Source organism: Orcinus orca, chromosome 15 (assembly GCF_937001465.1).
Source record: "Orcinus orca chromosome 15, mOrcOrc1.1, whole genome shotgun sequence".
Lineage (NCBI taxonomy): Eukaryota > Metazoa > Chordata > Mammalia > Artiodactyla > Delphinidae > Orcinus > Orcinus orca.
Window position 1 is genome coordinate 63,786,831 of NC_064573.1, and position 25,611 is coordinate 63,812,441.

Consider the following 25,611-nt stretch of genomic DNA (forward strand, 5'->3'; position numbering starts at 1 on the left):
CCGCCCCGCAGGCCTCCCCTGTGTTCATTGTGTGGGTCCCCCGGCCTTTCTCCGTAGATTGATGTTTAAATCCCAGCATCAGCATCAGCCCACCCCGTTTGGGTCACAGCGTAGATACCCTTTCTATACATGGTAGCGCCCTTGATCTTGTTTCCTTCCTGCGATGCAATGTATCCGCACAGCTCTCGGTGCCTCTGGGTGAGTCCCATCTGCTGTTGGAGCGCGGCCGTTCTCCCGGCCACGTCCCCAGCTCCCGGCTTCCACAGAGCCCGCTGCTAAGTGACTTGAAGACGGTTCTTGCACCTTTTCATGAACTATTGAGCCTTTCAGGTCTCCTTCCATCTCCAACTGCGTTTCTTTTTTCTTGTGAAATTTCAAGATTCCTTTGATTGTCTAAAATATTAAGCTTTGGTTGTTTTTGCTATTGCAAATATTTTTTCTCAGCCAGTCCTCTGCTGAAAAAAAAATCCTAATTTTGATGTGAGCCAAAGTTTTATAATTTTGTATCCTGCTTTTTTTCTGTTATTGCAGGTTTTTTTTTTTTATTGCAGGTTTTTTAACATTTTTCCTGGCTGCTCAATATTAACCTAAATATCTAGCTATGAGTGGTAGTTGGGCACTTCGATTAGTTTTGCACTATTTCTTCAAACCCCTTCATTCTTTGAAAAATTTAGCACGAGATTCGCTGTAGTTCTTTGCATTTCCTGGCTTCCTTCTTGGAGACACAGCTTTCCCTTAGAATGGAAGTGAGTGCAGCCACAGTGCCCTGGCCTGTCAGCTCACTGGCCCTCTCCTGCAAGGATCTTGCCCTTTGTGCGACCCCAGACACGAACCCCCTCGCTGGCCACTGACCAGTGCCTTTCAAATGTTTTTAACTATGACCACAGTAAAATTTACATGTTATGGGTACAAAATTTCTGTTTCGGATGATGAAAAATCGGGGGGATGGTTGCACTTAAGAATGTGCATGCACTTAACACCACTGCATTACAAACTTAAGAATGGTTAAAATGGCAAATGTTACGTTATTGTGCTTTACTATAGTAAAAAATAGTACAAAACACATTCTACATTATGATCCAGCACCCACATGTACAGGACAAGTTTCATGATCTAATCTGCATCCTTGTGCAAGGCCCTATTATTTTCTATACTCTCCTGTTTTATTTTACTTAACCACAGCCTGCATATGACTCCCTACACAATTTCACAAGCCCTCCATCCGCCACAGCCAGCAGGCTGCCACCCACTGCCTGGTCACCACCCTCCATACCCTCAGTTACGGGCAGCCCGCTCTGGGACACCACTCTGCTCCCTGGCCCCCTCCTGCTGGCGTCCCCACCACAGCCGCCGTCACCACACTCAGGGCCATACTCACTGTCCCCCCCCACCCATCCACCCTCATGTCTCACCTCCTGCCTCGGCCCCCTTCTCAGACCACAAACTTTCTGGGAAGACCCTGTCCCGGGTGGATGGGACTCTGCGTGGCTCGGGGAGACTGGGTTCCGGGGCAGTGCCCTCCTCCTGGCTACCCTACCTGCCACACCTCTTGGGTCCGTCTAAGCCCCCTTCCTGGATGGCACTCCTCCCTCCTTCTGCTCCTCCCCCTCTGCTGTGTCCTGCTCCCAGCCGTCTCCCTGCCCACCTGCCACCACCAGTCCATGTGGTCCACCAGTGCACACACCCTTTCTACTGTATCCTCGGTCCCCTCTTCCCTGGGTGGTCCCAGCAGATTATGGGACCTGCTGTCATCTCCACACCCCTCTCCGCTGTCACCATGCTTCACCGCAACCCTGCAGAGCCAGCCCGGCTCCTCCCACTCTCAGATTCCCATCCCACCCTCCCCACCAAACCTCGGGTCTGATCCTAGCCACATCTGACAGGACAGTCCGAGCAGCATTTCACTCAGCTGGTCACCTTCTTTAACCGCTTTCTCACTCTGGTCCTGGGCTCTGCTCTCTCCTCCTCTCTGGCCCCGCGTCACCGGCTCTCCCACCCTCCTGAGGCTGGGGCCCCAACAGCTCCCAGCACAGACAACTCCCTTGAGCCCCGCACTCCAGGCTCACGTCCAGCTGCCGACTGCATCCCCCTCAGAGGTCCATGAGACCTCAAGCTCTGCACACCCTCCATCAAGCTGCCTTCTTCCTCACCTCGGCAGAAGGCGCTGCCCCCTCCCAGCACCGGCCAGAACCTCCAGCCCCTCACCTCCTCTCTCCCCATCACACCCCACAGCCGCCCCCACGCCCAGGGCCACACCACACTCCTCTTGTCTAGATCCTTGCCCCAGCCCACGTGGCCCTGAGCTGCAGGCTTTGCCTCCTTAACTGTGTTCTCTGTGGACAGATGCTTTTAAAACAACAACCAGATCCGCCACCTCTGAAAGCTCCCAGGAGCTTTCTGCTTTGCACAGACTAAAAGCCAGAGTCCCTCCAATGCCCCACGTGCCATGGCTGGTCCCCAGCTCCCCTAACTTCCTGCTTCTGTCCCCTCAAGCTTTGAGGCAGCTGGACGTTGGGAGAGGACTTCCGACACCAACTGCAGGCTTGGGGTCTCCAAGATGACCCTCAGGTTTGACCATCTCAGAGAAGGACTCGTGGAAAGTGTTACACACTCATGGTTTCAGTTTACAGCAGAGAAAGGATCCAGATTAAACTCGGCCTTCACAGGCTCAGGGCAGAGTTCTTCCTGGGGCTCCATCACACAGGCATGACTTACTGATCTCAGGCTCCAGTCCCCCAGGCAAATGGACGGCTCTTGTGAGGGCTGAGAGACCACCTCCCAGAAGCAAGGGGCGATGGTAAGTTCTTTCCCAGGAAGCCCCCCCTTGCTCACCGCCTCCAGACACAGCGCCTCCTGCCATTCCGCTCCGTCTCGTCTCTGGGACTCCGCACCTGCCATCCCCTCTCCCAAAGGCCCCTCATTCCCGGGATTCTTCTCAAATGTGTCCCCATGCCCTCCAAGCTCGGGGGCCAACCATGCCCACCACTCACCCCCTCACATCCCCTGGACTTGTTTTCCCTCCTTAACACCCCCCAGCAAGCGTCTTCTTGGTTTGGTTTCTTGCCCCCTCCCCTCACCAGGACACCAGCCACGGAGGGCAGGGGCTTGGTTCCTTCTCAGCTGTGTCCCAGAGGCAGGGGTGCAGGCAGCCTCCACGAGGACACAGTCAGGTGGGTGTCAACGGGCTGAACTGTGTCCCCCTAGATGTGACTGTACTTGGAGATGGGGGTCTTTAAAGGTGATTAGATTAAAATGAGGCCATTATGGTGGGCCCTAATCTAGTCTGACTGATGTCCTTATAAGATAAGAAGATGGAGACACAGAGGGTGATCATACAGGGACACAGGGAGAAGATGACTGTCTACAAGCCAAGGAGAGAGGCCTCAGGAGAAACCTAACTGGCGGACACCCTGATCTGAGACTCCCAGCCTCCAGACCATGAGATATAAATCCTGCTGTTTAAGCTGCCCAGTCTGTGGTGCTTTGTTATCGCGGCCCCAGCAAGCAAATACACTGGGTTTTAGGGGTAGACAAAGACCAAAAGCAATTCTCCAACAGGGTCCCCCCAGCTGCCTTCCATCCCTGTCTGCCTAAGACCCCTGGGTGGCCTGGCCAAGCAGCCTGCGTAGGGAATTCAAGGCAGGCTGGTGTGTGGCTGTGGGGCCTGGAGCCCTCAGCCAAGAGAGGGGACGAAGGTTCGCTGTAGCCCCTTGAGGTCTAAAATCTATGCGTCGCTGCTGGTTTCCTGTGTGATATTCCAGCCCATCAGGAAGTAGCTGCTGTCGGCATAGCAACCGCAAGCCATCTTACGTTCCTTCCAAATTAAAAAAATTTCCCAGCTTCAGGACTGATGAAAGAAAGATGTAAAAGCAGAGATGAAATTAAATTACCGATGGAAGCTGTTGCCATGGCATCCTGCTGTCCTTGGAGCCTGTCAGCTGCTGCTGTGATTTCTCCATTCTTGGTCCAAATGAAGGGGTCCGAGAGAAGTTAAAACCAGCCTCTCGCAGTGAGGGAGAAAAATCAAGGCTGCGTTTTAACGAGAAATTGTAACTAACGATGGAAATTTATATTTTGAGAATAACTGTATAATCAATGGACAGAGACTTTCAAAATTTAAACAAATCACCTGGGAATTTGTTAAAACGTTTGCCGAAATGCAGTATGTCTGAGGTGGGGCCTGAGATTCTGCATTTTAATGTTTAATTGTGGGAAAATAAACATACCGTCAAGTTTGCCACCTTATAGCAGAGATTCTGCTTTTGAATGGGCTCCAGGTGACAGTGATGCTGCTGGTCCACAGCCCATTATTTTGAGCATCAGGCTTCAGTAGAGACTTTCTCTGTACCAGAGTCTGAGAGAGGCGACGGCCATACCCAAACGAGCAAACCACGCAGCATGCTTTCCAGAACTTCCTGGCAAGTGGATGAGAGAAGAGGCAAAGTCACTCCAGAGGAGTGGACAGAAAGCTACCTGATTCCCCAGTGAGGCTTGGCTTTGCATGTCGGGGAAGGGGAGGTGAGTGAGGACACGCGGACTCTGTCACCACTGTGTCCACTCGCTAAGTCCCCTAGATCATTCCCTAATGCTGGGCATGCAGGCTACTGACCTTCTTTCTGCTCTTGCAAATAATGCTGGACAAACACCTCTGTACACGTGGCCGTTCTCCCTAGAATTACTGTCTGGGAAAAAAATCCCAGTAAAGGAATTACTGAGTCAAAACACATCTTCTGATTTGTTCCTGTCACTCTGCCGGACATATTCATTTACAGCACTGTTAGCAATGCCTTACAACCTCACAATGTTCGGCTTTTATAATTTCACCTTTGCTTAAAAAAACAAAAAACAAAAAAACAAACCACCACCAACAAAACCCCCAGAAAGTAGGGTGTGCACAAAATGGCACTGTGTCTTTATTTTCATTTGTATTTCCCTATTTACTAATGACACTGGGTACTTTTCCTCTTGTAAGCAGACAATGTTCTTTGATCGCCTATCAGCTGGGAATGAGGCAAGGTGTTTGTATTTTTGAGCTTCTTTTATGTTTTGGAAAATAGACTTTTCTTGTTGGGTCCCCATGGCAGATGTGCCCCTGGCTCCCGTGGTGTCTCCTGCACTGTTGTCCTTATGGGTCTGTGTTGAAATCAGATGTGGACATGTTTTTCTCCAATCCTCCAGTTTGTCCAAGACACTGGACTTAACAGTTTTCTACAGCTACATCTGCTGCGCCAACTCCTTGCCCTTCTAGATGCCTTTGTTAGGAAGGGCAGCAAGTGCAAAACTAACTTCCAGTTTTAGCTTCAACATGTAAAGAGCTTGGAAGTCATCACCTGCCCTCACAACAAGAAAAAAGCTGAATAAACTGTGACTTCTAGATCCATCAGATGGTTGTCACACGACAACCCCAACCCCACAAACTGGAAGAGAGAATCACAGCTTACCAGCAACAAAAGCCACGGGGCCAGGAACTGGCAGGAACACTCAAATGACCCCATAAATGGTAACATCAAAGATGTTACCATCGAAGAAATGCTGGAGGCTGAGTGGACTGGCTTGAAAGTTAAAAAGTCACAGGGACCCAGTCTAAGAGGGCCCCACACTTTCACAAGTTTTACCTCCAAGGAACCCCACCAGGTTCTCACAGTGAAGACTGAAGCAAAATCCCCTGTGCATGACTAGGGATGGGGGAAATTACCATCGGGAAACATGCCCAGATTGTTCTCCACAAGGTCGGTCAGCTAGCAAGGAAGGGAGAGGACTTTCTCAGAGCTTCATCCAACACAGGGGAAGGGTAGACCTAAATCACCTCCCTAGCCTTTCTGTCTTACTTAAGGGGGCCAAAAAGCCCCGAGAAGCACTTGTGAGGGTCACAGGCCCACTAGGAGACTGAGACCTAATCATATGATCAGAAAATGCTTCCTCTCCCTCCGTTTCTTCTGACTGATCAACAGGGCTCCTGTATACTGCAGAGAATTACCGCTGAAAGAACTGCAAGGCTCAGATTCCTCCTAAGAAGGAGGAGTCTCTAGGGAAACCCAGGGACAACAGGGGAAACAAAGCAGGGATACTGGAGCACATTTCAGCCTCTGACACCTACAGCTGAACAAACAGTAAGCAGAGCCTTACCTCTAGCCAGAAAAACAAAAACCTCACACTAAAGGCCGGTCTCCCCCATTTCTATTACCCAATAGATTGTGTCTGACTTTCAACAGAAAGTTACCCATGTGCTGAGAGAAAAGGAAAAACACAGTCTGAAGAGCAAAGGAAGCATCAGAACCAGACCTAGACATGAGATTTTGGAATTACTGGACTGGGAATTTAAAACACTTACAATTAATATGCTAAGGGCTCTAATGGAAAACATGGACAACATGCAGAAACAGATGAGTAATGGAAGCAGAGAGATGGAAATGCTAAGAAAGAATCAAAAGAAAATTCTAGGGAAAAAAAACCTAACAGAAATGGAGAACGCCTTTCATGGGCTCATATGTAGATTGGATGCCACTGAGGAAAGCGTCAGTGAACTTGAAGATATGCCACTAGAAACTTCTCAAAGTAAAACACAGAGAAAAAAGAATGAAAAAACAAACAAACAAACCAGAATGTTCAAGAACTGTGGGACAACTGTAAAAGGTATAACATGTACACAATGGGAATTCCAGAAGGAAAGGTGGGCAGAAGAAATGGTTAAAGTAATAATGGCTGAGAATATTCCAAAATTAATGACAAAACAAATCGTGATTCCAGGAATCTCAGACAACACTGAATGGGATAAATACCCAAAAATCTCCATGCACGTATATCATATCCAAGCTGCAGAAAACCAAAGACCAAGAGGGTATCTTGAAAGAAGCCAGAATAAAACAAACAAACAAACTCTCTTAACTATAGAGAAACAAGGATAGGAATCACAGCAGACTTCTTGTCAGAAGTCACACAAGCAAGGAGAGGACTGTAATATTTTAAATGCTTATATGGATCTAAATTTCTGATCTGTATCATTTTCCTTTTCTCTGAAGAATTCTTAAACGTTTTTTGCAAAGCAGATCTACCAGCAATAAACTCCTTTAGTTTTTGTCTAAGAAAGTCTTTCTTTTTTTTTTTTGGCCACACCGCACAGCATGCAGGATTCTAGTTCCCTGACCAGGGATCAAACCTGTGCCCCCTGCAGGGGAAGTGTGGAGTCTTAACCGCTGGACTGCCAGGGAAGTCCCTATTTCTCCATTTTTGAAGGATAATTTCACTGGTACAAGAAACTAGGATTTTTTTTTTTTTTCTTTCAGTACAATGTTTAACAGGAGTGGTGAAAGGAGACATCCTCACCTTGTTCCTCATCTTGGGGAGGAAAGCATGCAGTTTCTCATTATCATGTGACCTGTAGGTTTTTTATAGATGCTTTTTAACAAGTTGAGCAAGTTCCCCTCTATTCCTAATTTGCTGAATTTTAATGATGAATGGGTGTTGGATTTTGTCAAATGTTTTTTCTGCATTTATTGATGTGCTCATATGAGTTTTCTTTAGCTTGTTGATGTGATGGCTCACGTCAACTGATTTCCAAGAATTGAACCAGCCTTGCATGCCTGGAATAAATCCATTTGGTCATGGCATATAATTCTTTTTATACATTATTGGATTCCATTTTCTAGTGTTTGGTTGAGCACTTCTGCATCTACATTCATAAAAGATACTGGTTTGTAGTTTCCTTTCTTGTAATGTCTTTATCTGGTTTTGGTATTAAGGTAATGATGGCCTCATAGAATGAGTTAGGTGTGTTCCCTCTGCTTCTATTTTCTGGAATAAACTTTAGAGAATCCATATAATTTCTTCCTTAAACCTGTGCCTGGTGCAGTTGTGGTCCTTGGTATTTACCTGAATGACTTGAAAACCTATGTCCACACAGAAACCTGCACACAAGTGTTTATAGCAACTTTATTATTGCCCCAAACTGGAAGCAACCAAGATGTCCTTCTGTAGGTGAACGGATAAACAAACTGTGGTCCATCCATACAGTGAACTTTGTTTGTTTGTTTTGCGGTACACGGGCCTCTCACTGTTGTAGCCTCTCCCGTTGCAGAGCACAGGCTCTGGACACGCAGGCTCAGCAGCCATGGCTCACGGGCCCAGCCGCTCCATGGCATGTGGGATCTTCCCGGACCGGGGCATGAACCCGTGTCCCCTGCATCGGCAGGCGGACTCTCAACCACTGCGCCACCAGGGAAGCCCCATACAGTGAACTCTTCTTCAGTGATGAAAACGATGAGCTGTCATGAACTAGAATAGAATGGTTACCAGGGGCTAGGGGGTGGGGGGAATGGGGAGATGCTGGTCAAAGTGTGCAATTCTTTAGTTCTTCTTCAGTTCCGGTGGCAGGGCTGTCACGAAGGGGGGCTTGGCCTCCATCCTGGGGGGGGCCTCAGCTCTCTGCTCCCTGCCTGTGGTCTCCAGCCTCCAGTTTGTTCTGACACTGGAGCCAGGACAGTGGGTGGGCTTGGAGGGAAGAACCAGGAAGGGCGTGGGGTCATGGGGCTGGAGCAGTAGGTGGGCAGCAAGGCAGACCCTCCACAGGAGGGGAGAGGTTTTGAGTAGGAGATTACTATGACCTGGGGATCTCATCCCCGAGGCTCGTGGCTGCTGTCCAAGTGGATAGAGGTGGGGATGTGGTGTCGAGGACCAGAGGGATGGGGGCAAGCTCCCTTGGGGGCCTGATACTGCTTCCAGAACCAGAAATGTACACCTGTTACTTCAAGGAAAAACAAAAGGCAAAGCCAAGCAGCAAAACACAAATGACAAGGAAGGTGTGGGGGGGAGGGGGGAAGCACCGGTGTGGAACCCACTGCAGATGCAGGACACACCCGCCCTCCTGAGTCCTGGGAGCCACCATCCCAATTTCACCAGTGGAGACCCCAAGGGCCTGAAGTACCTCAGCTACAGGGTCAGGCTTAGGCTTCCATCTCTTCCCACCCCTCCCCCACCGGGCTGCGCCCCTCCCCCCAGCAGGGACCAAAGTGGGCCTGGCCAACGGCTCAGCGGCCAGACAGCGGGAGCTCAGGGGACTAGGGGTGAGTCTGCCTGCCTTTTGGAGCCCCTGCTGCCCGTGGACCTGCGTCCTCTGAACCCAGGCGGGGCATCCCACCCTGATGGCCGCACGATTTTAAATCAAGCGGTGGGTGGGTGGGCTGAATACCCGCACCTGCAGCAGCCAGTGTGGGAAACTAGAGAATGCACATTACAGGTCATTCCAGGTCGGCGCCCTCGCTGGCCACCGTGGGGGATGGGGTCAGACCCCACAGTCACCCAGCTACGTGTCTCTGGCCAGGCCAGTCTAAGCCACCACATCTGAAAAAGGGTGAGACGAGCCTGTGATCCCTCCAAAACTCTTAGGCTCCAGGCTATTCTAAGACCTTGTTCCTTGTGGAGCGGCCGGGCCATCCCACGACCCGGTGGGCGGTCAGGGAGGGGCCCCATGCCCAGCCTCCGTCTGGGAGACAGCAGACTAGGCGTCCTGTTTGCTTGGCCGTCATGACATCCATCATCTGCCTTTTTCGTCCTCCTGACTTCACCCACATGCTCTGTCTGCACTGTCTGCTACTTGTCTTTTCAGGGAATGTACCCTGGTGGCAGCACACACCCCCCGCCTGTCCTGAGCCCCCCGTACCTCCTGGCCAGGGGAGGCCTCCTCTGACGGTCACCTCCTCCTCCTTGCAACCTGCTTGGCCCAGCGTTTCCTTCTGAACCAGCATGTTCACAGACGACGCAGCTGCCTCTGCAGACATGCCCTTGCCAGACGCTGCATCAACACTGGACACTTCATTCTCCATCCTTACAAGCTCTTCTTCCTTATCATCTATCCCCCCACTCCCTATTTGTACTTCTCAGTGGTCTTAACAATGTTTCCTGCCCTTTTTAAAATATATTTTGTTTTTATTAGAATACGATTGCTTTACAATGCTGTTTCTGCCACACAGCAAAGTGAATCAGCCACACGCATACACACATTCCCTCCCTCTTGGACCTCCCCCACCATCCCACCCAACTAGGCCATCACAGAGCACCAGGCCGAGCTTGTTTCCTGCACTTTTAAATCAGGAGGCTGACCCCAGCTAATCCACCGGTGAGGCGCTCCCGCAGGTAACCCCCACACTGCTGGCCCTCCCTGGTCCACTGTGGACGTGGTGTCCTCTGTGGCCTCGTTTCTTCAATTGCTGCCTTTTTGTGGCATCTGCTCTTCTCTCTATGGCTTCTGAAATGATCATCTTTTGGTTCTTCTGGGGAAGAAACATCATGCTCTGTGGGATGGAGACAGGTAGGGGTGCTGGGCTGCCCCACCCCTGCTTATTCAGAGCAGGTGAATTTTGAGTTCACTTCATGAAAGGGCACTGGTGATAAAAAATACTTGAAAATTTGAAAAACGGATGTGTAAGTGCAGCAAAGACTTTCAAAAACAATCTAAGAAACCCCAGTTCTTCAGAAGAAATCAGCTCTGGCTCCCTGGTGCTATTCCCACTGGTCCCCATGGCGGGTCTATCGCTGTGGTCATGCACCCGTGTTCTCCTGCTCCCTGGGTGCTTGATTCAACCTCAGGAACCCCACACGCTCCAGCCTACAGAGCTGGCCAGCTCCCCACACTCATGGAATGGGAACACTTCAGTGTGGAGTAAGAGCACTCATTTGGGCTTTGAGAAAAGTAAAAAGTGGGCATAGATTTCTGGGAGTGGCGATGTGGCCACTGGTTCCTGCCCAATTCTGGCCTTAGGGTCAGCCTGGTGACCCACTGGGGACGGACAGCTGGCTTGTGTGCCCACACCGCCAGGCTGAGCAGACCCCCCAACCACCCGCCAGCGCTCGGACCTGAAAGCTTTGGCCCCGGTGCCCCAGGCCACAGCTCCACTCCCCAGCCCCGCTGCACCCTTTCTGGTCCTCCCACTATTTCCACGACTGATACCAGACTTGTTACCTTCTGGTCTTACTGAAAAAGGGGCGGTGGCTCCCCTGCCCCTCTGGCCAAGAATTTCAAGCGTAATCCTCTCCAACTCCCACCCAATTCGGTGCTCCCCTTACCTAATACCTTCACCCCCCAACACCTCTTTCCCAAGCCTGCGGCCACAGCAGAAAAGAGCTGGAGGCCGTCCTCGGACCCAGCTCAGCACAGGCCGAGTCAGGACCCCAGTACCTGCTTCTGGTTGGTCTGGGGGAAAGCATGTCGACATCCAACATGTGAATGCACATTGTTATATATAGAATTCCTTAGACTCCCAATTTTAGAAAGAAATTATTTAGGAAACAGGATGAAGGAGAAGGAGAAAAAAGGAAATAACTTGTCCAGACATCAGTGATTAAAGATGCCTTAATTTTGAAATGAGGAGGCTCTTGCCTATTTTCTGTGTCCACAGCACTGGGGTGGCTTTCAAGGCCCTCATGAAGGGAGTGAGGATGACCTGCAGGGTCTCCCTGATCTGCTCAGAAAAAGACAAAACTTTGCTTTCTGATAAAAATGACTCGTTTTCACATTCCTGTTGTCATCATTCAGATTTTAAATCCACACATCTTTGTGGACCTGCACAGACATGGTCATTATCGCACAGCTGGTAGACTCCGGTCCTCTGGGCCTCTTCTGGCTGAGAGGTCCCCCTTCCCTCACAGGCCGGCAACTTCACGGATTTCCCGGCAGGCAGGGCCTGGCACCCAGTCCACTGCGAGCAGATCAGCCTTGAGGCCGGCAGAAGGTCTGCGTGACCGGAGTCTTCCAGGGGTGGTCACAGCTCAAGGTGATGGGTCTCTCCCCTCCCCTCACTGTTGTCACCCTCCAAGGGTGACCTGGCGAGCCCCAGGAGCCTCATTTGCACAGGACCCGGGTATGACAGCATCAGATCCCCTCCTACCTTCCTGTACCTCCCGCCACGCATGCTCAGCAGTGGCAGGTGCCTGTGCAGCCTTGGTGGCCGTGGCTGTCACTCAGCCGTCTCTCCCAGGCCCCGTATCGTCCAGCCGTGGGTCACCGCTGATGACGTGGCCCCTCAGGTCAGCTCCACTGCAGGCCTCCTCGGATCTCCTCCTCCTCCTCACGACACCGTTCCCATTTCACCTGGACAGACATGTCGTGAGCACTGCCACCCCTTCTAGAAGATGAGCTTTGTCCTCAGCCATCCTTGGCGCTGGACTCAAAGAAAGCGCCCCCATGGCCTGGGTCTGCCTGGACCCACACCCCCAGCCTCAGCCCTGCAGGTGGCCAAGCCCCCATGACACCAGGCCTCGCTCGGCTACTCCTCTGCAGACACCCCAGCTCCTCTCCCGCTCCCTCCCATCTCCACCTGCTCTGCAGTCACGGTCAGCCCTGGACACTCTGGTTCTGACTGAACACAGTGAACTGGGCCAGCCGAGATGCCATGTACAGTGCCAACCAGAATGGCTGCACTGCTGCTAAGGCCGGGGCTCACGATTAAAATGGGGAACGTAGGGTTATCAGACTCCTGTGTCCACTAACAGGAGGATCATTTGAATCGTCTAAAGGATTGGGACAACAGCAAAGCGTGTTCACCTCTCCAGGGAAAGCAAATGCAATACCAGTGCTTCAAACACCCCTCAGAAACTCCCAGTTCAGGTGGGATCCGCTCATTTGCCTGAAGAACGTTTGGGGCAGTTTTCCTCTCAGATGAACAGAAAATAGTTTGCTTAGCAGACACTCTCATGCTGCCTCACAACAAAACTTAAAGAAATAAAAAAACATTTAGGAAGATTTACCGCTTGCTTGGAGGTACTACGCTAGGCACTTGAAGTATCTGTATATAACCTTCACCGTGCTCAAGGCGAGTGTGCCAGCTCCACGGTGCAGCTGTGGGTCCGAGGCCCAGAGCCGAGCTCCTGCTGTCTCACCGTGGACACTGCTGGTATCTTTTCTCGTAAATAAGCCACTGCACGATGCCCAACAGTGACAGGAACCAAATGTCCAACAGTCCCTCCCGTGGTCATGATTTCTTGGTCTGAAAAGAGGCGGCCAGTGACACCTGCCCAGCAGCGGGGGTCGCTTAAGTTCAGGCAGATGAGAGGAGATGCGTGTGGCAATGCCTTCTCCCCCTACGGCCAAAGGTCTGAAGACCACTCTGGACAGACTAGGATTCCAGTGCCTCCAGAGCACCAGCTGACGGTACTACCGCCATGTTCTACGAGCAAAGTCAAACCAGAAGACGCACTTGCTTGGGAAATGTAATAAAGGACCAGGTGACTCCATATCTTCATGTATGAAATTCCAGTTAAACTAGACATGCACAGTACTATGTTATTTTGGTAACACGGACACAATTTAATGATTCTAATTTTTTTGTAGTTTTTGTTTTTTTACAAGTTAGGTGCCATAAACAGTCAAATAATCCATCTTTTAAAAAGTACGTTTACAACATCAAAAGAATTAAGATGAAATATAAACCTTTCTACTTACAATTTTTATACAGATTAACCAAATCACAAATACCACAAATAAATGTTAAGTTGTAACAATATAATGAATAAACATTCAGATTCTTAATAAAATCTTCCCTTAACATTTGTTTTTAACTTACCATTATACTAAATAATCTATGCAGAGTTTTGGGGTACAATACCAAGAAGGCACCAACAGTACAAAGCAGGTAACAAAGCAGTTTCAGATCTTGAGTGCTCTACACGGATAAACAGCACAGAAAAGGCCACGAGCTTCAGGGAAGCTGGTGCAAGCCTACAGCATCCCTCTGGATTTCCCGTCTCTGACCCACGATGCCAAGCTGGCTGCAGTGAGGAAGACGGCGCTTCCTCTGCTGGGACATGCCTCTCATCTGTACTAGGAGGATCATATTTCAAACACCAGCACAACAATTTTAAAGCACAAATGCTTTAAAACATAAGCAAAAGGACTGCTCAGATTTTCAAAACCACTACATTTACAAAAATATTTCCCTTAAACTTGGGATTGCTCCAAAACATTGATTTACAAATATAAAAGTATTATGGAAGGACCCAAAGCATGTGTGCATATGTATGTGTATTAACATACTATTACCATACTATAGAAAAATTACCAATTTAAAATCTGTATTAACACGTAAGCAAATAAAGGTCGGTCTCCTCTGAATGGTCTGCGCATGACTGTTACTCGGCTTGTCGTAGGCAGTACACCTGTCTGCCTCAGGGACAGCCACCGACTACTGTGGCCCCGCCACACCCGTCGCTGTGCATGCAGTAGCAGGAGTCACGTGAACACACCGCACACCAACGCAGTGATCTTCTACACTCATGTCCACGGTCTGCGTGTCTCTACCAGCTTTGAAGGCTGTGTCTGCACAGTCCTCCTGAGTTCTCTCAAGTCCATCCTGCTGGCTTGCTAGGTATTTTGTTTCATACTAAGTGAAAGGACTGGAATGTTTCGACAGGAATTTTTTGCTTACATTTTAGACACCAAAAAAGCCATCAGTCTGAAACTTATCTGCGTGGAGCAGTAATGGAGGCATTCGGGATCACCAGCATGAATTTAGATGACCTAACCTGTACATTTTTAGAGATGAAATATCCAAATGATGAGTCTTTCACACCTAACAGCTAGTACTTTTCACAGGTACCTTGGTTAAGACAATTCCTGACCTGTTAAACCAAGTTTAGCATGATTAGTAAAAAGCACACAACCTGTGGCTACAGGGACTCTAGGATGCAGTTAGTGGTTTCATGCCCATCTGACTCCATGGTACCAGTGAGGGGGGGGGGGGAAGAGCCTAGAGTCCCCAGGGATTAGTAACCAAGGCTATGGCTTTCTTTCTAGTTAGAGGACTGCAGGTTAACCTCATAATACTGCTAACATTCCATTTAAAAAGTACAAAGAAACAAGAGCAATAAAACTATCAATGCTCCTTTAAAAATGTATCGAGGAACAGTCAAATCTCTGTATCTTTTCAATGCTGTGTGGACCTTCACAAGGCAGCTCTGTGCATGGAGGTGAAAATCACGTATCTCAGGGCAAAAACCTAGATGTAGTTTTGATTTCTGAGGATGAGTCAGCCACCTGCTCTGGCCCGTGAGGTGTGAGCACCAGCACGCTGGGCTGGGGGGTGGGGGGTGGGGGGGTGGAGCCCTTTCCAGCACTCAACTGGGACACAGGCCGGCCCTCTTTAGAAAGAATCAGAGAATCCAACCTGAGACATTTGGGCTGCTTCATCAGAGCCTGACAGAACACTGTAGACCTATGATCTGAAGAAACGAACATGTCAGAATTGATTCTCTGCTGTGTGGAAGGAAAAAAGAACCCTCCAGAAATGCTTTCTAAATCACCTGACGTAAAGCTAAGTGTTCGGGCAGTGCCTGGTGGGAAGGGGAGGCCTGCAAGCCTTTCTGTTCTAAAGCACAGACTGAGCCTGACTGTCCATTTGGACCCGCTAATCCAGAGGAAATCAACACCGAATCTTAACATGAATATGAAGATAGAAGATGTACATTTATTTCCATGAATTACAAGTGCATTGCTGTTCATATTAGCAGGCAGTCTTTATATAACCCATTCTCCATTGCTGTCAAAAATCAAACAAGAAAAAAAGGACAGCTGAGAAATGAAAAGCTAAAAATAGAATTATTTTTCCTAAGTGATCTGCTGGATAGCATTTTCCGTGGAACACAACTCAGAGGTAACAATAGATTTTTTGTTTCAATCATAGGCATGTGGCACTTGGACAGTCATCTCCGCACAGAAAGCTGTAACAGTCATGCGAGGGTACAGTAATTACTGAACAAGGCAGATTTCTCACCACACAGAGCAGTGGGGGAGTCAAGAGGAGGCACCGCACGGGGACAGAACACCGAGTCCACACCACAGGGTGCGGCGGCGGGAACAAACACTAGAGGGCTCAGGAGGGCAGGGGCTAGGGCTCCTTGCACGCAGGACCTAGTGCTAGCTGCTCCTGACGGCCTGAGCTCGGTGACATCAGAGACGTGAGCGAGCACTTGACGAAAGAACAGTGCTCCAGTCGTGAGCTCACGGAGGCTTTATTACAAACTGTTATATCGTAGGTTGAAAATGAACTTGAGATGCTGACATGCTGTAGGAGGAAAAGGAAGTGTACACTTTCTCATTGAAAGACGCAGTGTTCCTCTCCGCTAGACCCTCAGGCATCGAGCGTGGCTACAGCGCCCGTGGCACCTGTGCCCACTGGGCGTGGAGCTCAGCCCCACACCACCTGGGCAGCATGCATGACCTCACGCACCTCTCACCAAATCCCGAGAGAAGCTGCCACTTTACGTCTTTTTGCATAAGTCTTGCAAACACCCAGAACTGTATATAACACATTTTGGCAAGTGCTGTGCCCCTGTAAATGGTACAGGTGGAACTGCCCGATGCAGGATTTCTTCCTTTTATTTAGAAAAAGGGCTGAATTTTCTAAAAGTTGGGCAAGCAGTACATATACCTTACATCTGCTAGAGATTAATATGACAAAAGGAAAGGTGCTGACGAGCACCCACAGGGTCCAGGGGCGGGAGCACGAGCTGCAGGGGCCCCGGCAGGGTGGGAGAGGAGTGCAAAGAGGGGCCGTCACTGCCTTAAAGTGCCCGAGGAGCGGCCACCCTCCCGGAAGGTGAGACGCAGTGACCGACGGTGAGGGCGGGGTCAGCAGGGCATCGGGAGGGAGGACTAGGGAGGGTGGAACCACTGCATCTTTCAAACCAGAAAGCGATTAGTGACTAAAGCAAGGTGAGCAGTAGGTGCCCTGAAGTACATACTGCCACAGGTCACCGGAGGGCGACACACACAGGGGTGCCAGGAACAGTTCTCTGGACTGAAGGAATTCTTTGAAAGCATAAAAGCCACAACTACCAGAAACTGCCCCTCCGAATGGCTCAAAGGAGTCAGGTGGACACGCCGAGACAGGCTGGAGACGGGCCCGGGGTCAGGAGCTGGGAGGAAGAACAGCGATGCCTGCGCGTGGCCCGTCCTCGGAGCCCGTGTCCTGTTGGGAAACAGACAGACCGACTGTGAGCTAAGGGTGAACCACGTGGGAAAAGCAGCAGCAGCAGTGCTAGGAAAACGGAAGAGTGAAAAAGCAAAGGAAAAACACTCCTGCAGGAAAGGTCATCTCCCTCAGAACCACGTGGCACGAGCCACACCCGAGGCTCCTCAAGGGTGGGCTTGCCTCCACGCCCCCATCCCCGGGCACCTTTTCTCTCAGACGTTTCACAGAGGATGTTTCCAGAATACTCAGGGGGAGACACGCACGCTCGCTCACAGCCAGGCCGGCGTCAGTGTTCCCCAGATGCCATTAACCAACGGTCCAAACCAGAGTCTGAGAATCTTTGTAAACACATGTGTGAAGTGGAAAACGCTTCTGCCTCCTATTCTCAGCACGTCTCTCTCTCTCTGGATGAGCAGGTAGGTCAGAATCAACCACACAGGAGGCAGAAAGTGTTTTTTTTTTTAATGCTCAAGTTTTCTGTGACTAAGCACAACAAGCACAACCAAGTGCTGGTAGGAAGCGTGAAGCTGGTGGGCCTGGACCCTGGAAGTGCAGGAGGCGACCCAATGGCTGCTGTCCCGCCAGGCCCCCCTGGCCCTGCAGATGTCCGAGGATCCCTCAGGAGGCCCCTGAGGTCCCCCATCACTCTCCTAACATCTCTATCTTACTTGAGGAAATTATATTCTGGGTTAAATCCACTCCACCTGTTTCCAGACTAGCAGTTCTTGGCTGTGAGCACAGACGGCTGGGGGTGGGGCGTGGGTGGACGTGGGAATTCCCTCCACCCCGAGGACCATCCTGGGGAGGAGAAGCGCACGTTCTCTGTCTCACAACGAAGCCGCGTGGAGACAGCATGAGGGTAATCGAGTGTGTCAGGATGCGAGCAAAGCAGACCTTCCTTCCCCTGGAGACGTGGCCTGTTAAACGCCCACCGGCAGGTGTCACCTGGCTCACAGGCACTGCCAGGTGGATAGTCCTTGTCTGCTGCTCGGGGAGACGAGCTCGGGGGACAAGACGTGACCTCCCCCTAGAGGCGTGCCACCATGAACTGCAGCCACACCTAGCAGCTGGCAGAAAACTAAAACTGCCCTAAATGCTTTTATCTTTAATGAAACCAAAGGGAAACAACAGATTAATGCCCCTAGTAATCAGTCCCCCACCACCCCCCGAGAAAGTCCAGCGACGGGCTGGTGAAGGAGGAAGAAAGGCAGGCACCACCTCCTCTTCCCCAGCTTCTCAGGGAAGCAGGTAAGGAGATGGTCTGTAAGGATGAGGCTGAGACCCAAGGCTGGAGGAATCGGAGACTTGTCACAATGTATTAACCACTTATACCTTTTTACCTTTCCAGTGAAAACATTTCTAAAATAGAGCCCCTTAAACAAAATATAATGAACATACTTTGACCCTTTACAATCACTCAGAGCCGCCACTAAGAACATCAGCGAGCAGGGGACACCTAGGGTCTCCTCTGGAGCGGTCCCTGCTGTCCCCTCCAGCAAAGCCCCCACAGCTGTATGAGCACGTTTCCCCGGCGGCCCCGTGTGTCACAGCACCAACACCTCCAGGCTCTCCTCTGTGCAGTTCCGCCCTCGCTGCAGACTGGGAACTCACACCCCGGTCCCTCCACCTCCCTGGGGAGCAAATCTAGGTGAAAAAAGATTTCTGAGTCTAAAGGACCTGGACTCTCTGCCTAGTTTTGCCACTGATGTATAATCTTGAGCAAAATGCTTAAACACACTCCTTCAGTTTCGTCAAGCGTAGACCTGGGCTGTGTGCTGACTTCAGAAAACGCTGCTGTGATCCTCAAAAGGCAATGTGTGTGAAAGAACCTGGCCCAGAGCTTAACAACGCCCCCAACCCACCCTCCTCTGCACTCACTCTTCTATCCTAGATGACTAAATTATAAGTCAGTCTAGATGTTGGAAATTTCCTTTGAAATGCACAGAAAAAAACAAGATGGATTGATGGGCAGATGGAGGAATGCATGGACAGATACGTGAAAAGGCAAAGAAAGTATAATAAAACGTTAATCATAGGATCAGGGTGGTGGGAATATGGGTGTCTACTGTAAAACCCTCAACTTCTCAGAATAGGTAAAAATTGTCATTTAAAAAACGTTTGGGAAAAAAATCAGGCTACAAGCACATTCTGTGCCTTCTGTGTGCCTGGAGGAAGTGAACTAAACACAGAGCAACCCCCCTGCCACCGCCTCCACTGGTGACAGGCCCCAACCCTGGATACTCAGAGCTGGGGTGGGCCCCGGGTGGGCTTGGTCCCCGTGTGCTAATGGCCTCCAGTAGGCATCCAGTCAGCAGCCTTGTCCTGTGGCCCAGGACCCTAGTCACTGTCACGTTCCCCTGTGCCTGCTGCCTGACCAGCCACCCCACAAGTCCCTGCTGAGGTCCCGCCACCCAGACTGCCCAGTGTCAGATGCCCTGACACTTCAGGACCTGAGACCACCTGTGAGGAGAGGCGGGCCCCTCCCCACCAGCGGGGCGCCCCCTCCCGGCGCTCTGCATCTTTGGGGTCGAACCCTCCCCTGGTGCAGCACCACAATGCTGGGCCTGACTCCCCGGGTCCTGCCATCAGGCTGCTAGAAAGCAAAGCCTGGGTCTTACCCATCCGTTCCCTCCTACCCGGCACTAAAGTACGTGACAGGGATTAAATGAACAATGACAAACTGATAGCTCCATCACCCCCAGATGTTCTACACCAAAGATGTGCATGATGGTCTGTGTCTTTCTCCCCTCTCAGGCCACGTGCTCCTCGGGGGCCACGTTCAGTCCTGTCTGTTCTGCTCACTGGGGTGAGCACACAGCATGTATGCCCTGAAACCAGAAGGCAGGGAAATCAGGGGCCATGAACACACAGGAAAGCAACCCATGGAAGGGACCATACAGAAAGTTGCTCAGCTCGACCTTCCAGGCCAGGGGTCAGTGGCCTAATTTGTAAAGAGCCAGCCAAAAGCTTATTCACCCAACGCAGCCAGGCTGACCTGGCACGGACACGGGGACGGAAGAGCAGGCCCCTGGCAGAGACAATCCCCCCACTGTGAATGCAGGCAGAGAGGCCAGGAAGGGGTGAAAACGGCTGGGTCCCAGGGGCCGCTTTCCTTCTGTCGGTGAATGACCGCACAGTGCCTTGTGTGCAACAAATTCTTCAAGAGATTGTCCTGATGTGAGGTGTGGACGGATGAACGCTTCCAACCCCACTGGACTGGCCTCCCTGTCCCCTGCGGCATCTCCCCTTCCTGCTCAGACACTTCCTGAAGGTTGGCTGCTAGGGGCACATGTGCTCGGGCTTGGAGTCTGGCCTCCAGTGTGTCCCAGCAAGGGCCTGCCAGTCCCCCTCCCTTGCTTGGTTAGGGAATCGGGGTCTTTTAGGCTCTGCTCCCCTCACTCCCCTGCAGTCACTGCTTCTCCCGACCACACCCCAGTCTGAGCCCCAGGTCTGGAAGCTCCTCTCCCACCCTCTCCTCTGCCCTGGTCCAGCCCTGGTGGCTCTGTGAGTAGGTGAGCTGATCGCATCTGCTTGTAGCCCCCCTTCCGCCCTTCCCTATCCCCTGATCTGAGCTCCGGGGCTGGGACCCTGCCTTAGCACCGCTGCCTGTCCTTGGCAGCTGCTTCTGGTGGGACTGCCAGTGGCAGGCACTGAGAGGAAAAGCCTTCCTTCTTCTGCCTCTAGTGACACATGGCTCTTCGGGAGGGGTGGTCCTGGGTTTCAGAGGTACTGGAGGGTGGTGGTGACTCAGGCCCCTGAGGTCCCTGGGTCAGTGGCAGTCGGGCTCCTGACCCTCCTCAGCAATGGTGATGCTCTAACAGCTGCAGTTCTGGCAGGGGCCCGGCACCCTCCGGGCCTGCTGACCAGACAGATGCTGGCTCACATCGCTTCCCCTCAGCCCCTGCAGACCCCCGTCTGCAGGAAGCCCCACCGCCCCGCTCTTGCTCTCCAGCCCTTCCACAGCCTCCTGACTGATCACACACCCTCTGTGTGAAATAGCTCAAGCAGCTTCTGATCTCAAGCCTGGACGCTGCCCAACACAGGCAACCTCAGACCAACCCTCAGCCTGACCCCAGTATGTGAAAATAAATAAAAAGGCCCAGGCAGGAGAGAATGGACTTAAGATCCAGCTGAGAATCCCCAATGCCCACTGCTGCAGAATCCCCCACTTCGTAACCCTGCCTGGAGCCCCCTCGGTCACCTGTCTGCAGACCCCACTGCCAGGCCATCCAGCTGCCCCGGGCTGGTCTGTCCAAAGCATTTCCCCAGCAGGTGCCTCAACCCTTGGTCATAATTCTTTATCTCACTGCTCATTTCTACAGAGTTCTAACACAACAAGCCCCACTCTCTCTCCCGTTCCGTATATTCTCTAAAATTGAGATCTGTGTTTCCTCTTTTTGAACACTTTTTACCTGTCTCCTCTGCTAGGATTTACTATATGGTTAAAGCTCCAGGTACCTGAGAAATTTAAGATCTGTATCCTGGCTGGAATCTAGCGGTCTCTTCAAAAATGAGTTCTTTGAGCTTTTCCTTGGGCAAGTCATCCAATTCCATGTCAAACTTGAATGGTGCTTCGGCGATGGGCTTGAAAAGAAAATAGAACGTTTAGACAAAAGTGGTTGCGGCTGAGGCAGTCATTCACTGCTCCACAGAAAGACCATAGCTCAGGCTTTCGAACTGAGACGGCAGGACTGGCACCTGTGATGAGCAGCCCTGTGCTGCACCCCAGTCACGGAAGTGCACCTCCCGAGAGCCCTGAACCAGTGAGAGGGAGCGTCCCCACATGATTCTCCAATGTCTTCAGGCACTGCATGCACATGGCAGCCACAGGAATCTGCTGTGATGGGAGGGCTGCTGCTGGTGGTAGTATGTGTATACAATCAAGACCCTCAATACTTGAATAAATGCATTTGATTACATACATTACGGTATCTTTATATGAAGAAGTAATACGGAGCCATTAAAAAGTGAAGCCGCAAGGAAGGTGAAAATCATGGCAAAATGCCCATATTTGTGTTAAACAGAATGAACTCTATTTTTAAAATTTAGATATAGAAATATAAGACTGAGAAGGAAACACTCCAAAATTTTAATAATGATAACCGCATAACAAGACTACAAAGTGATCTTTCTTGTATTTTTCTGCAAGTTTTTGCTTTTCTTTAGTATACTTTCTCTATAAATAACCAGAAATCTAATACTGTCTATTCATATCAAAAAACCTCCATGCATACTCAACGACAAAAGATGTAGTCAGTTAATATTTTGATTTGTAAGCACCCCCCTCCAAACGAATGCAATGTTACAGAACCTGATGACGATACAGCTGTTACCAGGCACCCCAGACCTTATCCATGTCACCCTCACACCATGTATTAAGGGAAAGGAAACGTGCACCCCAAACTCTGCGCTAGGCCCTGGCCTCTTGAAAGGGGGAAAAGAGAAGAACAAGCAGCTCCTCTCCCTGAAGGAGGGCTCGACGTACGGGACCCTACACATGCCACCCTTCTAATCCGCCTGGCCCCCTTTGGGTGTGGGGTACCACCCCAGCCTGAAAGTAGGACGTGGGGCTTAGGAAACCGCCAGCTCACAGGGCAGTAAGAGCCCCAGGTCCCATGTTTTCAGCTGCTCCTCTGTTATGTACCACGGAGGTCGCGTCAACTGTTTCCGGGAAAGGCTGTGGAAGGGGAAGCTGACTGATGTATGTTTGATTTCCTCTTTCTCTTTTTCATGTAACTGCTTTTCACTTTTGTAGTTAGTTCTTCCTTTCCTCTTCCATTTCCCCTTTAACACATTCCTCTTGGTTCTCCCTTTTTAAAAAACAGGAGTGTGAAGGCTTACTGTCTATGCATTTGAACCTCAACTAGAAAGATCCACACTTCTGGTTCCTACTGCACTTTCCTTCATCATCCTCCAGAGAACAAAGTTAAAAGTGAGTCCCCAGAGGAATCAACGAGCCAAGGAACGGGGACTTTTGGACAGAAGATGCCCGACATGCAGCACCTTCACCTGCATGCCCGGTGTGCACTGGAGACTCGCACACGCACCTCCGCGACCAGCATTCCTCATCACGACAGGCTCTCGTGTCTCTAGGGAGGCACACACGGAGGCAGACACGAAGCCACCAAGCTCTGGTGGGACTGTCCTGGCTGACCTGTCCCCTCCTCCCCTCCACCCTCAGGGTGGGCCCTGCAGTTCCATGTCTCTTCCTGCCACAGGCCATGACCACAGTCCTGGGATCCCTTTCCTGCCTGTGCTCCCCTCCCCTTCCATTTCCCCGGCCCCACCCGGTGCAGGGGACCTAAAGGAAGGGGTTTCAGGCTGTGGGGACAGCACTAGTCTCAGGCACATGATGGCAGGGCCACTCAGCCGGGGGGGTGCAGGCTCTCACCTCGTCACTTGGGTCGTAGTACTGCTCCAGGTACGGGTGGGCCAGAGCCTGTTCCACCTCAATCCTCTTATGAGGGTTGAACGTCAACATCTTGTCCAGTAAATCCAGAGCTACAAAGAGAAAGGTTTTGAAGAGGTGAGAAGCCAAAGAAAAAGTCAATGAAATACTCTCTCGTCTTCCTGTTTAAGTCCACTGACCCACAAGACAACCGAGCTAAAGGAGCCCCCACCACCCAGGGGTGCCTGTTCCATCTCTGAGCTTGAGTCTGAGCACCTGTTAGTAGAGACCCAGACTCAGGAAGGTGATATGCTCAGCAAAGGCTCCACATAGTGGCCAGGATTCAAGCCCAAGTCTGCCCCCAAAACCTGGCCTTGTCCTAAATCACAGCTCTGCTCGCAGGGTCAAAAGCAGAGGTTTTATGTATGTACCGCTCTTAAGTCAACTCCAAAGTCAGTTCTGCAATGGTCACTGCCTCCCATGTGGTTTCAGCCTCCTCCTTCCAGGTCCTGGCTGAGAGGCATGTGTAAAGCACAGGCCCCCTGGCCTGCTCTGCAGCCTGGCGTCTTTCTCCAAGGCCCCAAACTACAAGTATTCTCTCGACCTGGCGGCAGTTCAGCCCTGACCACCTTTTTCATGTCGACAATGCAGCAAGGCAGCAAGTGCAGGGCCAACAGGAACAAGCCGGAGGCGGTGGCCAATGAGCAGCCTGCCCTGGGGCCTCTACAGAGCATCTAGGCACCACCTCAGGCCGCGAGGACAGCCAAGGGGCACGGCTGACAGTGGCTGGGACCAGGGTTAAGGGTCATGTGACAAAATACTTCCTGTAATTAGTGTCAGAAGTAGGTTTCAATGAGGGAGAATACATGCTAGAAAAGACATCACTGTTCTGGTAAAGAGGTAACAAAGAGGGCTTCTTTTAAAACTATATCCTTTTATTTAACAATGCTCAGACCAGTGGTGCTCACGGCCCTGAGACACCCCTGAGAAATCCAAGGGCGCCAAGAAATAAATCTAACAACTACTAGGTAGGGCTTCCATGGTGGCGCAGTGGTTGAGAGTCTGCCTGCCGATGCAGGGGACACGGGTTCGTGCCCCGCTCTGGGAAGATCCCACATGCCGCGGAGCGGCTGGGCCCGTGAGCCATGGCCGCTGAGCCTGAGCGTCCGGAGCCTGTGCTCCGCAACGGGAGAGGCCGCAACAGTGAGAGGCCGCAACAGTGAGAGGCCGCAACAGTGAGAGGCCCGCGTACCGCAAAAAAAAACCTACCAGGTAATTATTAAGAACACACATTTTTAGAAAATGTACTGACACTAACAAAAACAAAAGCACTGGCATCTACTTAATGAAGCCTTGTTACTCACGGTGATAGTTTCTTATTAGGTTATCAACCTCGTCCATCTGCAAATGAGCACCCGACTCTAAGCTCTAGGATAAAGAACGGTGATGGAAAATCACTGTAGTCACTAGGAAATGTGCTCCCCGATGGAGAGCAGCTGGCAGCTGGCCAGGAAGTCGCCAGGAGAGAGCGAGTGGGTGGAGTGCCCCACTGCCCGAAGTTGTGGCCCCCACGTGCACATCCCTGCACACCAACCCTACTCACCTTCAATCAGGAGATCATCGATGTGGTACACTGTGTGATGGACATAAGAAATTCCACACAACAAAGGACTTTTTTCATGTCCATAAAGTGAAGTGTGAAAAACAGTACGTTTTTTTTAAAGCCCACATAATGAATTTCTACAAATAGTACATTTTCAAACTGGTAGATGGGCGAACACACCTGCTGGGCCTCAGAGCCCTACCATACCTAACACAGGTACTAAAACCGACCTCAATTCCCGCTCCCGCCCCCCTCCCCTAGAGCTCACAGACATTTCCCCAAGGAATGCCTTGAGATCAGATAACCTCCATCCATGTCAGGAGAAGCCGAGGGCCCAGCCACAGTCAAGAGTCTAACAGCATTATTTTTAAATTCCAAGTCTTGTTGATATTAAGGAGGGATGCACTCCAAGGCAACTGGATGCTCTGCAGCTGACACACTCCTAAAACAGACCTTTCAGTTCCTTCAAGTTCAATCCTAGGCAACACTTTCAAAAGAAAAGAGCTTTTTAAATTTTTTTTTTTCTACTTGAAAACTGACTGGCTCTCCAGCCTCTTTTGACTGCAGCGCTATTTCTGCACTGCTTGCAGCTACAGGAGGGGAGGGGGGGAGATGGGAAGCAGCTGGCAGGTGCTGCTCCCACAGTCAGAGAGCCCGGCCTC

The 25,611-nt window shown here is 50.9% G+C and overlaps 1 protein-coding gene across 3 annotated transcripts in view; it reads right to left on the minus strand.

Moving 5' to 3' along the window:
- Positions 1-15,432: 15,432 nt before the first annotated feature.
- MAPK1 (mitogen-activated protein kinase 1) overlaps positions 15,433-25,611 on the minus strand; it is a 100,277-nt gene continuing 90,098 nt past the window's right edge. For 2 of the 3 annotated variants that reach the window (XM_049698493.1, XM_049698491.1), the window contains 3 exons: positions 23,350-23,459; positions 21,417-21,542; positions 15,433-16,955 (listed from right to left, as the gene is read on the minus strand). In XM_049698493.1, coding sequence (XP_049554450.1) covers positions 21,426-21,542; positions 23,350-23,459 — 227 coding nt within the window. In that variant the 3' untranslated portion in view covers positions 15,433-16,955; positions 21,417-21,425. Of the gene's footprint in view, positions 19,787-21,416; positions 21,543-23,349; positions 23,460-25,611 lie in introns of all 3 variants that reach the window. The other variant, XM_049698492.1, reaches the window with a different exon arrangement.